The sequence below is a fragment of the Colletotrichum gloeosporioides genome (assembly GCF_011800055.1).
Source record: "Colletotrichum gloeosporioides strain Lc1 chromosome Unknown consensus_85, whole genome shotgun sequence".
Lineage (NCBI taxonomy): Eukaryota > Fungi > Ascomycota > Sordariomycetes > Glomerellales > Glomerellaceae > Colletotrichum > Colletotrichum gloeosporioides.
In genome coordinates this window covers 268,307-281,920 of record NW_025544730.1, presented here as the reverse complement: position 1 = coordinate 281,920, position 13,614 = coordinate 268,307, and the positions used below count along the sequence as shown (strand labels likewise).

General features: G+C 51.0%; 5 protein-coding genes across 5 annotated transcripts; 3 read left to right on the top strand and 2 right to left on the bottom strand.

Annotated features, from left to right (window-relative positions):
• Positions 1-142: 142 nt before the first annotated feature.
• GCG54_00001282 (Glyoxylate reductase) lies at positions 143-1,294 on the top strand (the record flags this gene model as incomplete). The annotated part of the gene is made up of 1 exon (XM_045401400.1): positions 143-1,294. The coding sequence occupies one exon, from the start codon at positions 143-145 to the stop codon at positions 1,292-1,294; it is 1,152 nt and encodes a 383-aa protein (XP_045258402.1).
• Positions 1,295-2,790: 1,496 nt separating this feature from the next.
• GCG54_00001281 (putative sterigmatocystin biosynthesis peroxidase stcC) lies at positions 2,791-3,531 on the top strand (the record flags this gene model as incomplete). Its single annotated transcript, XM_045401399.1, has 1 exon — positions 2,791-3,531. The coding sequence occupies one exon, from the start codon at positions 2,791-2,793 to the stop codon at positions 3,529-3,531; it is 741 nt and encodes a 246-aa protein (XP_045258401.1).
• Positions 3,532-3,761: 230 nt separating this feature from the next.
• Positions 3,762-4,754, bottom strand: GCG54_00001280 (Protein AIM2; the record flags this gene model as incomplete). The annotated part of the gene is made up of 4 exons (XM_045401398.1): positions 3,762-3,832; positions 3,888-4,055; positions 4,110-4,422; positions 4,473-4,754. The coding sequence occupies 4 exons, from the start codon at positions 4,752-4,754 to the stop codon at positions 3,762-3,764; spliced, it is 834 nt and encodes a 277-aa protein (XP_045258400.1).
• Positions 4,755-7,458: 2,704 nt separating this feature from the next.
• GCG54_00001279 (uncharacterized protein) lies at positions 7,459-8,136 on the bottom strand (the record flags this gene model as incomplete). Its single annotated transcript, XM_045401397.1, has 1 exon — positions 7,459-8,136. The coding sequence occupies one exon, from the start codon at positions 8,134-8,136 to the stop codon at positions 7,459-7,461; it is 678 nt and encodes a 225-aa protein (XP_045258399.1).
• Positions 8,137-10,627: 2,491 nt separating this feature from the next.
• Positions 10,628-12,754, top strand: GCG54_00001278 (Alcohol oxidase 1; the record flags this gene model as incomplete). The annotated part of the gene is made up of 5 exons (XM_045401396.1): positions 10,628-10,712; positions 10,799-11,142; positions 11,235-11,715; positions 11,841-12,548; positions 12,600-12,754. 5 exons carry the CDS (start codon positions 10,628-10,630, stop codon positions 12,752-12,754), a joined length of 1,773 nt encoding a protein of 590 aa, XP_045258398.1.
• Positions 12,755-13,614: the final 860 nt, after the last annotated feature.

The window sequence follows — 13,614 nt, the reverse complement described above, 5'->3', positions numbered from 1 at the left end:
ATTATCTACCATCAGTTGTTCTCGCTAGCCCAGCTATCGGGAGCCATCCTTGTCATCCCATATCTATTGCATCGCGACCCAACTTGCGCGGCTCCGGAACTCATCACCATCCTCATCTTCAAACTCATCTACATCGGAAATCATGGCAGAACCAAACAATACACCCTATCCTCCGGCAACACCAGCCGCCCAAACGCCGCGCTCTGCATCCCCCCACCAGCCCCATCCCGTCCTCGCGCCTCCCCCAGCGCCCCTGCCCAGCACCCAAAAGCCCAAGGTCCTTCACATCGGCGATCCCATCAAATACAACCCGGATACATACGCCACCTTCGCCGCGCAATTCGAGGTCATCCGCCCATCAACCCCGGACCGCCAGCGCCCCGCCTTCGCCGCCGCCCTCCGGGACCGCAAGTGGGGCGACTTCTCCGCCGTCTTCCGCCCCTTCTGGGGCACCGGCGGCGAAATGGGCAAGTGGGACGCCGAGCTGGTCCCGCTTCTCCCGCCCACCTGCCGCGTCTTCGCGAGCGCCGGCGCAGGCTTCGACTGGGCCGACACCCAGCTCCTCGGCGAGCGGGGGGTGGTGTACTGCAACTCCGGGCTGGCGGCCGCGGAGGCCGTCGCGGATTTCGCGGTCGCGATGGTCATCTCGACGTTTAGGCACTTACCGTGGTGCATGGGGGCCGCGGGCGACGCGGCGGCCTTTCAGGACTGCCATGCGCGGGCGACGGGGGTGTCGCATACTTTGCGGAGCCAGGTGCTGGGGCTCGTGGGGTTCGGCAACATTGGGCAGCAGATTGCACAGAGGCTCGGTGTGGGATTTGGGATGGCGGTGCATTACTTCGACCTGATCAGGAAGGACGAGGCGACGGAGGGGGCGTATAAGGCGACGTTCCATCCGACCTTGGAGGCGCTGTTGCAGAGCTCGGATTGCGTTGTTCTGTGCACGCCGGCGGGAGGCAAGGTCATCACCAAGGAGTCGCTGGCGTGGTTCAAGCCCGGGGCGCGGTTCGTGAACATCGCGAGGGGCAGTCTTGTGGACGAGGAGGCGTTGGCGGACGCGCTTGAGGACGGGCGTTTGAGCGCCGTCGCGCTGGATGTTCACGAGAACGAGCCGAAGCCGCATGCGCGATTGGTAGCTATGGCGGGGACGAAGGCGATGCTGACTTGTCACAATGCCGGTGGGACGGTTGAGACGCATGCTGGGTTTGAGGAGTTGAGTATGAGGAACATCATGGCTATTTTGGGCGGAGGAGAGCCGATCACGCCGGTCAACTTGCAATATCTGAGGAAATGAGTCGCCATGAAGTGTGTTGGAGTAGTGTTGACGCTGTTAATGTGTCATGATGGTGTTTACAAGTTACGATGCAACAAACGAAAGAGAACGTCTTTATTGTACACATGAGTGCGCATAGCATTCGCTCAATTTCATGCGAATTGACCAGCCCGACTATAGCATTCACTTACAGGCGACTGTACATCGGTTGTGACCTACGAGTGATGCTAGTTGATGAGTGTCTTTTTGGTAAGCTGTCCTTACTGCGAACCCCAAGTTATTTAACTCCCCGTTTCGTTTCTAACTTGTAGTAACTTATATTAAATGAGTCTCTCATAATGTTCTGAAGTTTCAGGCATCACACAGGCAACCGTTAGGACGATAGGACTCTGACTCACGAGACAGAATACGACTTCATGATTGGAGACAAATTTGGCTGGAAGGATGTCTCAGATTCATTTTCTTCCTGCTCTTCAATGCAGTAGATATGGATGAAAATTAAAACAGCTGTGTGCGACCAATGTGCTGTGATGATCAGTGAATTTGAACGGTGCTGGTTCACAGCTGTGATTGATGATCTGTTATGAACAGTCATCAAATCTCGATGAGGCAGCTACCCAGAGCAGACAGTTTTGAGGAAAGTTGAGCTTTTTCTGCCCGCGTATAGCATCAATCTTATAACTCGCAAGAGAGTTGGCCATCACTTATTGACAGCCCCCTCTTGGCCTTTTACCAATGGAATCACGCAATACACGAAATCGGCCGAAACGATTTCTCTTCTTGGCACTGAAATGCTTCAGATGGCGTCGTCTGGTGGCACTAGCTGTGCAAGTAGGAAGCCTATGCTCCCATCTGCCCGACCAGCTGCCCCAGATTACCCAATTGCGGAGTTTTCAGCCCTTTCATCCGACTCTCTGTGCGCCTCGCGGATCGGCTTGCTCCGAACATTTAAGCATTTACATATGCTTTAGAACACATGGGATGAAGCACTGCAAACAAGCTTGGCGTTGGTGAACTCTCTTCGTACTAGTAGACAAAACACCTCATGTTTGACCAAGGCCGTTGGACAGAGTTAAACATGTTTCTTCGCCCTTGCCTAAATCCCCGTCCTTAGCACAATGGCTCAAGTTCACCTTACCCACGACAATCTTAGTGTGTGGGAAGGACTTTAGGAAAGGTCCGACGGAGCGACCCGTACTTGGGTAAAGAAAGCGCAGTGCCATTCCCTCACTTCTCGCCTGCGGATTAAGCATTCGGTTGGAAACATGCCGGCGTCGTGGGATTGGAGAGTTTACTATATCCCTTTAAATATTAATATTCTGCTCGAGAGCGTTGACTCGTCATTGTGAACTGTTAAGCGGGATCGACTTTCTTCAATCCCATTTAAGACAGTATGATCCTCTTCGGGCCATCTTGCCTTTTTCTCTCGGCCGAAGACTTTGCTCCGGAATCCATGTAACAGCACCTGCATACTCCACGCTCACCAACTACGCATTTCCATCATTCATTGAATCAAGATGCAGGGCTACGTCGCTCTTTTGCTTCTGGGAGGAATCTCACGCCCCGCTCTGGCATTTTCTCTCGCCGAAGACCCCCAGTTTCCGTTCAAAGTCCCAGCCTTGGACGCCAACAGATCGCCATGCCCCGTCCTCAACGCACTAGCTAACCATGGCTACCTTCCACGAGACGGAATGAATATCAATATGGAACAACTGAAGTTTGCCTTCACTAAAGCCCTCAACATCGACGAGAAGGTCACCGTCAAGCTTGCCGAGCCAACCTTCCCTATTTCGACCACCGGCAACTCGAGCACGGTCAACCTGAAAGACATGGAAAAACACAACGTTATCGAGCACGATGGAAGTCTCTCGCGCGAAGATGTTGCCGTGACTGGCAACGCGAACAAGTTTGACGCGCGCGTGTGGAACGGGGTCAAGGCCCACTTCACCGGGGAGACGATTGATACCAAGACGATGGCTATCGCGCGGAAGGACAGGGTTGCAGTGGCAATGAAGACGAACCCGACATTCAACATGACGGAGGCGCAGCTGAAGCTGTCGTTCGCCGAATCTGCGTTCATCTTGGGTGTTCTTGCAGGAGACTTCCAGAACCCCCAGGCGCCGACGAAGTACATGAACGTCATGTTTGAGCAGGAGAGGTTTCCGTTTGACGAGGGGTTCAAGACTTCGGCTACCAAGGTTACTGGTGATCAGGTTGATATGTTGGTGGCGGCCATGATGAAGGTCACACCGCCATAGGATGTACTTCTGCTTCGGTGTACGGGGTTACTTGGAAACAATAGGGCGCTTTACAATGACGAAATAGAACCATGACCAATTATGACCAAACATTTCACTAGTGATTGTAGTCTCGCAGCTTTATTGCATGTCAAAACGTCCTTCTCATTCCAGTCTGCGACGAGAATTCGCTGCCTGACGACCTTCTCTCCATTGCTAAATCTGCAGAGCTTCTGGTAATCCCGCGAGTTTTACTGCTTTCTCACCAACCAAAGATCAAACCAGTCAATCATAGCACGTAGACTTTGCTCTTTGCACCACCCTAATGTGAAATGAGATTAGCGAATGGTGCTCGCTCGGGAACTGGTTAAACTCACGTTGATACGGATCAGCAGGGTCGCCCTTCACAGCAAACCCGTGCCCCACGCCATAGAAAAGCTGCACATGGTAGGCCTTTTGTTCGCGCTGAAGAACGTCGACGGCCTTCCGCCGAGACTCGGTGTTGAACGCTTGATCATTCTCGGCACAAGAAAGCAGCAATGGTTCTAGTCACGTCAGTCATCAAATCATCTAGATAAAGCTTGCCCCGGAAAACCTACTCTTGAGATTTGAGAAATGCTCCTCCTTCAAGGCCGTAGGGTGGGCAAATGCACCGGCCGACACCACCGGCTCACCATCTCCAGCCGCACCGGCGAGAAGATCACATACAAATGGTGCACCGAAGCAGTACCCCGTGCAAGCATAGCGGGTCTCCGTGCCGGCCACCTGGCCGCCAAACTTCTCGCGCACTGCATTCGTCCACTTGGGCACGTTCTGAGTTGCAAACGTCCAGTGCTTCGTGCGCCAAGCAGCGTGATCAAACCCGGGTGGCAGCGGATCAGACTTGTTGGTGCGATACTTGGAAATTGGGTCCTATGTCCCGATGATTAGTAGCGGCTTGTGACCCGGAGTGATGTACCCACCCCACGGAAGTAATCCATGCCAAGCGCCGTGTACCCGGCGGACGCGAAGCCGTCCATCAGCAGCTTGGCATTGACCGAGAGGCCCCACACGTCCGGGAAGTAGAGCACGACGTGACCGTTGGGAGAGGAACCCATGTCGGTAGGCCGGACGACGTAAGTCGGCACCTCAATTATGTCCTCAACCTTTCCGGCGGGGTTGCCGTCATGGATGGTGCCTGTGAAGCAGCATGGCCCGGGTGGCTTTGCGAGGTACTCTTGATCGTCGGACTTGGTTTGGGCCATTTTTGGTCAATCGAAAGCTTTCGTTTTGGGTATTGGAACACAATTGAGGACAGGTTTAGTGGACCTTTTGAGTTATTTCCTCAAGTTGAGGTAGTCTTGGATGGGGCCGGGGAGTTTAAGATCGATGCCGGCTCGGCACCGATGTTCGTGCGGGGTTTCAAGGGCGGCGCAAACAAAGAGCCCACGGACATGGAGATACTGAATGGAAACTTGAAGTGCAACGGACCAAAGTAATTATGACCGGCCAAAACATGCCCGAACCACTTGACTTGTCGGAGTTAATTGAATTAGCCCAGAGATTTAGAGCAGGCGTCGTTACTCATCATCGGCTGTGGTGTTGAATGTAATCCACCGTCAATTGGTTTGCTGGAGAGAAGCTGCTCGACTATCTTCTCTCCTAAACTTTGATATCTATCATGACCACCTACAGACTAATCCGTGTCATCTCTAAGTGTCGTTTCAATCGGACTACTCAAATGTTAAGAGGTGCAACTTTTACAAATTTTATTGGCTATTTCTAATCCGAGTCGGCCGTCATCCATCAAAAGAGTCTACGCATTTTTACCGAAGCCCCAGGAGATTCACCACCAAATCTGATTGATTCCCTGTGCTAAATTTTGTGCTGATGCATCATTTATTTTGCTTCTACTTGAGTTTGTGGAATTCGAGAGCTGTCTTGCGAAATTTGTCAGTCGCATTCCTTATCTCGCGAAGTTGAGCGCGCCCGCCGAGATCGGCTTGATGGAAAATAACGACTGAGTACGGCTTGCCTAAACCAAGAATTCTCTAGGTGAAATTTCAAATACTTAGCACAAAAGGCCATCAAGAATCAATTCCAGTTCATCTCAGTTTCCCCGTTGTGCCCAAGCAAACGATCCAGAGAAGGAACCATGCAGCTAGGTTTGGCCGCAGGGCTACTGACGACCTTGCTGGATGCCGATCTCGCTGTGAACGAGTCAACTGACCTCGCAAACAACAGCTGACACCTTGAGGGCAACTCAAGAAAACTTCGCCTCAGCAGCACTGCAACACACATTATCCGACCTTCCCCACGGAGCCAGAGCCAATTCCTAGCCAACACATGGTCTGTCATTTACATTATGCTGTTTGGCCAACATGTTTCACCTTCTCGACTTGCCAGCGGAGATCCTCCTACACGTCATTTCACAGTTCGCTGATCCCGATCGTGGAAGGTACCAATCTGTCCATGAGCGCAGAATTTGTGGCGACGACACTCTTGATGTGGCCCGTCTGCATCACGATTTGGCCGCTATGGCTGCTCTTTGCCGGACTAGCCACACACTCAGAGACTTGACGGAGCCGTTTCTTTTCAGCTTTGTTTGGCTTCCGCAGCCCACGATTAGACAGCTTCTGTCCATCATGAGATGTTGGGATTTACGCCCAATAAAATCGAAATATGTCAGGCGGCTGGTATGTGAGCCTATATCTGCCGATGACTACATGTCAAAAGAGGACGCCGCTGTCGTAATTCGTTCGGCTTCCAAAATGAATGTTGAACTACCAGATGGCTGGGCTCAATCGCATAACAACATTGACCTGGCCACTGAAATCCTGGCACTTCGGGCTATCAATGTGGAGAGCCTCGAATTGAACTTTCGGCGCGTTGGGAGCACTCTTTTCAAATGTCTTATCCCGGGTACAGGGGCGATGAGCATTCGACCGCCACGTTTTAGGTACCTTCGACATTTACATCTGCTGAAAATGCCTCATGAGAACTTCTTCAAAGACGAAGGAATTCAACACATTCTAGACGAAGCACCAAGTCTTACGAGTCTAGAGACAAGCGGGATCACCTTTAATCCTTCGCGACCTTTCAAAGCTCCAAATCTGACCACATACAGGCTCAGCTTGGACGCTAGTCGCCCCCAATCCAACGCACCAGAGCACGTCGTGTCATCAATTTCCAGACTTGCTCATTTAGAAGTCAAAACCAAGGCGTTTATGAGTACTCAAAAAGCAGGCCTTATATTGAGGGCACTTCGACGGCATGCTAGTACGCTGCAGACACTCTCGATGCCAATAGGTCCACAGCCGCAAGATCACGATGCCTTGGAACCCCTGCGAGAGTTGATCAACTTGACCACTTTCGAAATTGTTATCCCGCACCCCTGGGCCGAGGAGGCGCGCAGTATGCCACATCTTTGTTTACCGCCCTCCCTAAGGACACTCAGACTGGTAGTCACTATGAATCACCCTACCGAGATGCCAATCATCGCTGAGTGGGCGATGAAAATGCGAAGGTTTGGGTCCCCGGGACTTCGAGTTCTCATTGTAGGCGAGGACTTCGACAGTAAAGTTGCGATAAAGGGTTACATCATGACTACGTTGAAAGAGTTTGACTGCGAAGAGGTTGTGAAAGAGCAATTCAAGGAGTTTCAGAGAAGGAAACAGGCAAATGAAAACAAGCATAGGCGTCAAAGACCGGGCGACTCTGATTCTGATGATTCATTTCAACAGACAGCGATCATATGAGAACATAGTAGAGATGAGAAGTTAGTAAGCTAGAAGAAAACATAGCCACCCCGACTTAAAACTAGCGGTTTCATCCTCACGGCCACATATACTGCCTAACCACTTCGCACATTCGCAACCCATCGCCATGGAACCTGTTGGGTCCAACGTCCCAAGATTCATCTCGATTATTCACCCGGATAGTAAAGCTAGCCTAAGGTCGATGGAAAATTCACATAAAATCCTTCAATGCATCATCCAATGTCCTGCTTTCCCTCAGCGGCTCCGCTTGGCCCTTCTTAGGTAGGCCTATCTTGTTGTGCCAGACAACCTTGAACCCTGCCTCGGTTGCACCCTCGACATCTCCATTACTCCCAGCCACAAATAGTACCTCGTCTGCCGAAACGCCAAGCTCAGGTAAGATGGCATGGTATGCCTGGAGCACCGGCTTGTAGAACCCGCTCTCCTCAGCTGTGATGGCCGCGTCGAACCTGAAGTTCCTCTGCTCGTTCTCCATAACCGCCTTCTCCGCATTTCTCACCGCCATATTGCCCTCCTCTCTGGAACAATTCGTGACGACGCCCAACTTGTAGCCCTTCTTCCGCAAACGCGACAGGACATCGCCAACCTCTGGCCATGCCTCCAGATTGGGCCAGTCCCTGATCAGAGCCTCGGGTGCAGATCGTGGCAAGTTGACGTCGTCCGCAGCCTGCATCACCAAAGCCTCGTACGGGGCATATGCTCCTTGACCGAAGGTCAATTCCAGATAACGCTCTCGCCATTTGCGACCGTCTGCAGCCGTCCCTGTTGGCGTCGAAGCATTCCATATAGTCCATGAGTCGAGCAACGCTGTTAGGAGATCGAAGATGATGGCTTTAGGAGTGAACGACGGTGAAGTTGTGGTGGACATAGTTGCAGGCAAAGAAGTATTCTGGGTATGCGCAAGTAGAGAATATGTCATTGAGAAATGGTAGGTGATATTCTACCGGATTGGCATTGAATATAAAGACTCGGCAATACCTGGAGCTTTGGTGTTCACGTAAGCATTTAGGCTGTAATTAGCAAGGGAAGCTGTTAACACGCCGTCCGGTACCGGACTTGTGCGGCTGCATTCTATTGCTAACGGTTATAAGAAAGATTCTGGGTCTTTGATAGTTATTGACAGATTCGGGATGAGCAATGTAGCTAGGTAGAAGACGCGTGCGGCCTTTTTGAGTTTTGACCTTGAGCAACAACCGCACCCCAAAGGGTGGTTCTTAGGAATGAGTGGTACGAATGTCTCGACAGCACGTGATTCAAGCCGATGAAATGTACTTAAAACTTTTCTTTCTTTTGCTCGATCCTGATTTCCAACATATTTCGCTGTTTCATTAGAGATTCGCTAGCCGACTGTCAGTTGCCTATTCCGGCAGTCTCGACGACACACGCGTTTGATCCTTCTATCCTCCTATCATCATCGTCTTTTATCATCGCTACTCGTCGCTACGCCTTTCGTTTTCTCTACTACCATTGTCCCTATCGAAGAATTAGGTACGCTACGATCAAAATCATATGGGACACTGCCTGAATAGCCAACTGACACTGCCCGGCTAGCAAAACTCTTTCATTGACCTTTTCCATCGCCCATGCTCGCTTCCAGACGGGCTGATTTGTATCATGATGGAAATCAACTCTACGGCCACTGATATTTCCAACTCTGTGATGCCCACTGCAAGGCTTCTTTCAGCCTTTCCCAAATTTTCACAGTTTCCAACAGAAATACGACTAATGATATGGAGGGAGTTCTATCTCGAACCAAGATACTTCGAAGTTCGTTGGAAATGTGGAATAAAATCTTCCAGCATACACCTTCGGGCACATGTCCAAAATCATTCCATTCATCATGTGGGCTCTCGGCGTCATTACTTTACAGCCATCGACACAACAATCAATCGCGAGTCGTACTTAGTGGCTACGAAGATCCGGCCCCGGTTCTGGCTTCCGATGTGGTGCAGTCCGACTTATGCTTCAACGTGGTCAACTATCCCATCTGTTGAAACGGTCCCAGATGTATTAATTAATTGGGAAGTTGATTATTTGCAACTCAATCTTCATATACCAATAATCGGCAGACTGGTCGAATGCAGTCCCTGGCGCGAATGCCGTCCCACGAGCTGGTTTAGTGATATACACAAACTTGACCTGCGTAACCTATCGACACCCGAAACAGATAGATATAGCATGTCGAGGCTGCGACAGCGCTTCCTGAATCTACGGGAGGTGAGGTGGAGCACCGAAGAGGGTACGACGTTTTTCAAATCGTAATTTATGGGCCTAATACACCCGTTTAAATTGCTCTAGCGTCTTGTTGTATAGCCGGAATTCATCAATCTAAAAGTGGTTTTGGAAGGAACAACGAAGATCCAAATGTGACACTTAAAAGCAAGATTTTGCGACAGAAATCCATCTGGAGTTTAACTATGCGCGATCGCAAGTATTGCTGATCCACGCTCGCATGAAGACAATCGCCCCAAGTCTTGCCGCCTGAGGTTCTGTGAGATTCCACATCTCCAAAACATCAAGATTTACGTAGACAAAGTTCGATGCTCGTATGGTTGCTTACGTATCTCAGGTAGCGTAGAGGTGTTGCTGCACAAACTTATTCGCACTTAGGACCAGTAAACTGCTCAGCTTGCCCATCTTCAAACTACGGTTATCATGGAAGATTTGCTTCTTATTGCAGTTTACGACTCGATATGGAAAAAGCGGACGAGTAAGCAAACGAAGAGCACAATGTAGTTAGAAACAAAAAGGAACATTTGTTTGGCTGCCTTTGAGGGTTTTACCGAGTACAACTTTGTAGTAAAGAAGAAGTTCTTTCCTCGATTGCAGGGCCCGCCAAAAGGCGACATACTACCGTCTCAGTCTGCTGATAATAGTGAATCTAGAGTGCGAGCAAACGAATCAATCGCCTTGATTTAAAGCTCAAACTCACTTATTGCCCGCTTCTAGCATCTTTTCTGCGCTAACGTGGGGCTTGCTACCACGCTGACTGGAAGATCAGCAACTCGCAGCAAGCTTCCCCTCTCCGGACCGAACCCCCAGCAGCCAAGCCATGCAGCTTCACTTGAAATGCCACAGTAATCTTCCACTTCAGAAACCAGTCGCAGTGCAGTTTGTCAATACCAAGACTTTTAGCAAGATATTAATGCTACATCAAGTGCAACCCCGCGCATATGCCCCTGACGATGGCCAAACAATACGATGCAAAGCATCATCTGCTGATTTCATCACCTCATCAGAAGCTTTCTCAAAGATCTGTGCAGGGGCAGCAAGTACTTATTGACAAGAATTGCCGCGTTTTTCAGACCTGCCCTGAGATCTGCGACACATGTTTTGTCCCAGATCCATTGACAGTTATCATGGGTCGCCTGAGTGTTTCAAACGTCATCACTGCCGCTCTCACAATTGTGAGAGTGGCTATGGCCGTATATACGGAACTCCCTAGTGACTTGACTGAGGTCGATATTATAATAGCTGGAGGCAAGTCATGATCCTCATCCAAGATTGATTCCCGACTAACATACTTGCAGGTGGCACAGCTGGGAGCATAATTGCGTCCCGTCTTGCTGAAGTAGACGCCTCTACTACTATCCTTGTCATTGAGCAGGGAGGAGACAGCTATAATGTGACGAACGTCATCTATCCGGCCTTGTTTGAGCGCAACACCTTGCCCGAGTCAGATACAGCGCTCTTTTGGAAAGCAAACAAAGCGCCGCAACTGGCAGATCGCGAGCCCATCGTTGAGACTGGAGGTATTTTAGGCGGTGGGTCATCAATCAATTGGATGGTATACACCCGCGGGCAGTGGGATGACTTCGACTCGTGGAATACTTCTGGGTGGACTGCTGAAGACGTCCTGCCGTATTTGAAGAAGGTTAGCTTGGTAACCAGAGCCTGTGTTTGCGGCAGCATGACGAGTATCTCTCATTGTTTAGACGACAAGCTAATGGTTTGCTGCAATTATAGACGGAGACATACCATGGAGCAACAACCAATGAGTCAACCCACGGTTACAGCGGACCAATTCACGTATCCAAAGGAACCCACGAGGCACCTCGTGCTGAAGCCAGTTTCATTGAAGGCGCCACAAAGACTGGGTTCGAGGAGATTGTCGATCTTCAGAGTCTACATTCTAACAACGGTTCTGGCCCATGGTATCGTTACGTATCGCCCGAAGACGGTCGTCGCCAGGATGTTGGTCACCGATACTTACATCCTCTTCTTCAAAGCGGCGACTATCCCAACCTCCACGTGCTGGTTGAGTCCCAAGTTCTTCGTGTGTTATTCGATGACACCAAGCGTGCTACTGGTGTCGATTTCCGACCAAATCCCAATTTTGCGAAGGCAGGTCAAGACAACAATACTAGAACCATCTCGGCGAAGAAGCTTGTGGTTGCTTCTGCTGGCTCCTTTGGGACACCGCTTCTTCTCGAGCGTTCAGGAGTTGGTGATCCCGCAGTTCTTGAGAAAGCTAAAGTACCTCTGGTTGAATCTCTTCCAGGAGTGGGCAACGATTTTCAAGGCATGGGCACATCTCTTTTTTTCGTGGGCCTGTATGCTGACATCTTACAGACCACCATTTTGTTGGCTATGTCTACCGCACTTCTTTGACCCAGAATGAGACGATCAACGGCATCGCCCGCAACGATCGCGGCCGCGATGTTCCCGCCATGATTGCCGCTGATGATCCGCAACTGGGGTGGAACGGCCATGACGCATCCAGCAAGCTTCGTCCATCTCCAGCAGACATTGCAGCTTTGGGGCCCGAGTTTCAAAAAGTGTGGGACAGAGACTTCAAAGACTCGCCCAACCGCCCTCTCATGATCTGGGGTCTCTTCAACGCATTTTTCGGCGACCCTTCGATCTTGCCCGACGATGCAGAGTATGTCACTACCGCACCGTGGGTGACGTACCCGTACGCCAGGGGACACGTTCACATTACTGGTCCTACTATTGATGATGGTTACGATTTCGACCCAGGCTGGCTGTTGGACGAAAACGACATCGACCTGAAGAGTCACATCTGGGGCTACAAGACCCAGAGAAAGATGGCTCGTCAGATGGACATCTTCAGAGGCGAACTTGTTTCAGGACAGCCGAAGTTTCCTGAAGGGTCAAAGGCTGCTGTCATAGAAGTCGCAGATGGCCCGATTGGAGAGGAGATTGAATACTCAGCCGAAGATGAGGCCGCCATCGTGCAGTACATTCGAGAAAACATCGGCACTTCGAGGCATCCTTTGGGGACCTGCAAGATGGCACCACGGGAAGCTACGGGAGTTGGTAAGACACGAAATCCAAGATATCGCTGAGGTCTTTGCTGATGTATCGCAGTTGATGCCCATCTGAATGTGTATGGCGTTTCCGGCCTCAAGATTGCCGATCTCAGCGTGCCACCACACCAAGTTGCTGCCAACACGTACAATACGGCTCTGATGCTTGGAGAAAAGGCAGCAGACATGATCATACAGGAGCTGGGACTTGCCTGAGACTGTGCTTTCTGCCACACAGGCTGGTGTGGTTGACTTCTCATGGCAGGAATTCCGCACAATGTCCTCGATACGAGCCTCACATATCACTCCGCTGGCCATCTCCACAGTCAATCAATGGAATCGTATTCCCTTGTCTCCACCTTCAATTATGGTATTCTTGAGTTGCGTTACAGTCCAGGGAACATTGCGCCATCCCGCACCATGTCCCAGTATTATCTCGTGATCCGCGTATCCAGGGACCATGCGCACTATTCTTCAAAGGTGCTGGACGTCCGTGAGGGCCAAGCAAAAGATCTTCTGGCCAACAGGCCCCAATCGCCAGCCAATCCCCGCCTGGCATCAAGCTTACCTCCAATTAACGGCGATCGCCAGTCTTATCCGTCGGCCGAGAAACCCCACATGCGGGAAACTTTCTCGGCACTTTATGCTTATGAGTGATGGCGCGATTGCAAAAGGTCGATCTGATTAGGAAAGTGGTAATCGATCCTTCACACCCGGCAGGTGGACAAGGGCCTCGACGGGCCTGACGGGTAGCTGATAGGGTGTGGAGAGCAAATAAATGAAAGGAGGGTACCGTGTTGGTTGCCCTCCAATCACCAACTCCCGTCTTGGCGCGTCCGGAGCCGATGTGGGGTCTCCAGGTGCCGAACTCCCGTGTTGCCGCCCCGCTGCCCGATGGGAATAAAGCTTGATGCGACTTCAACACCAGGGGGGCGCTCACGATACTTCCGGATTAGGGAGGAGCTTTGTTCACGATGGATACGGCTATGCTGCGTGGTAGACGCGCTCCCGCGCCTCGAACGAACGACACTCGGCAAACCGGCATCGCGATATCTACTCACCTGCGATAAGGAGGA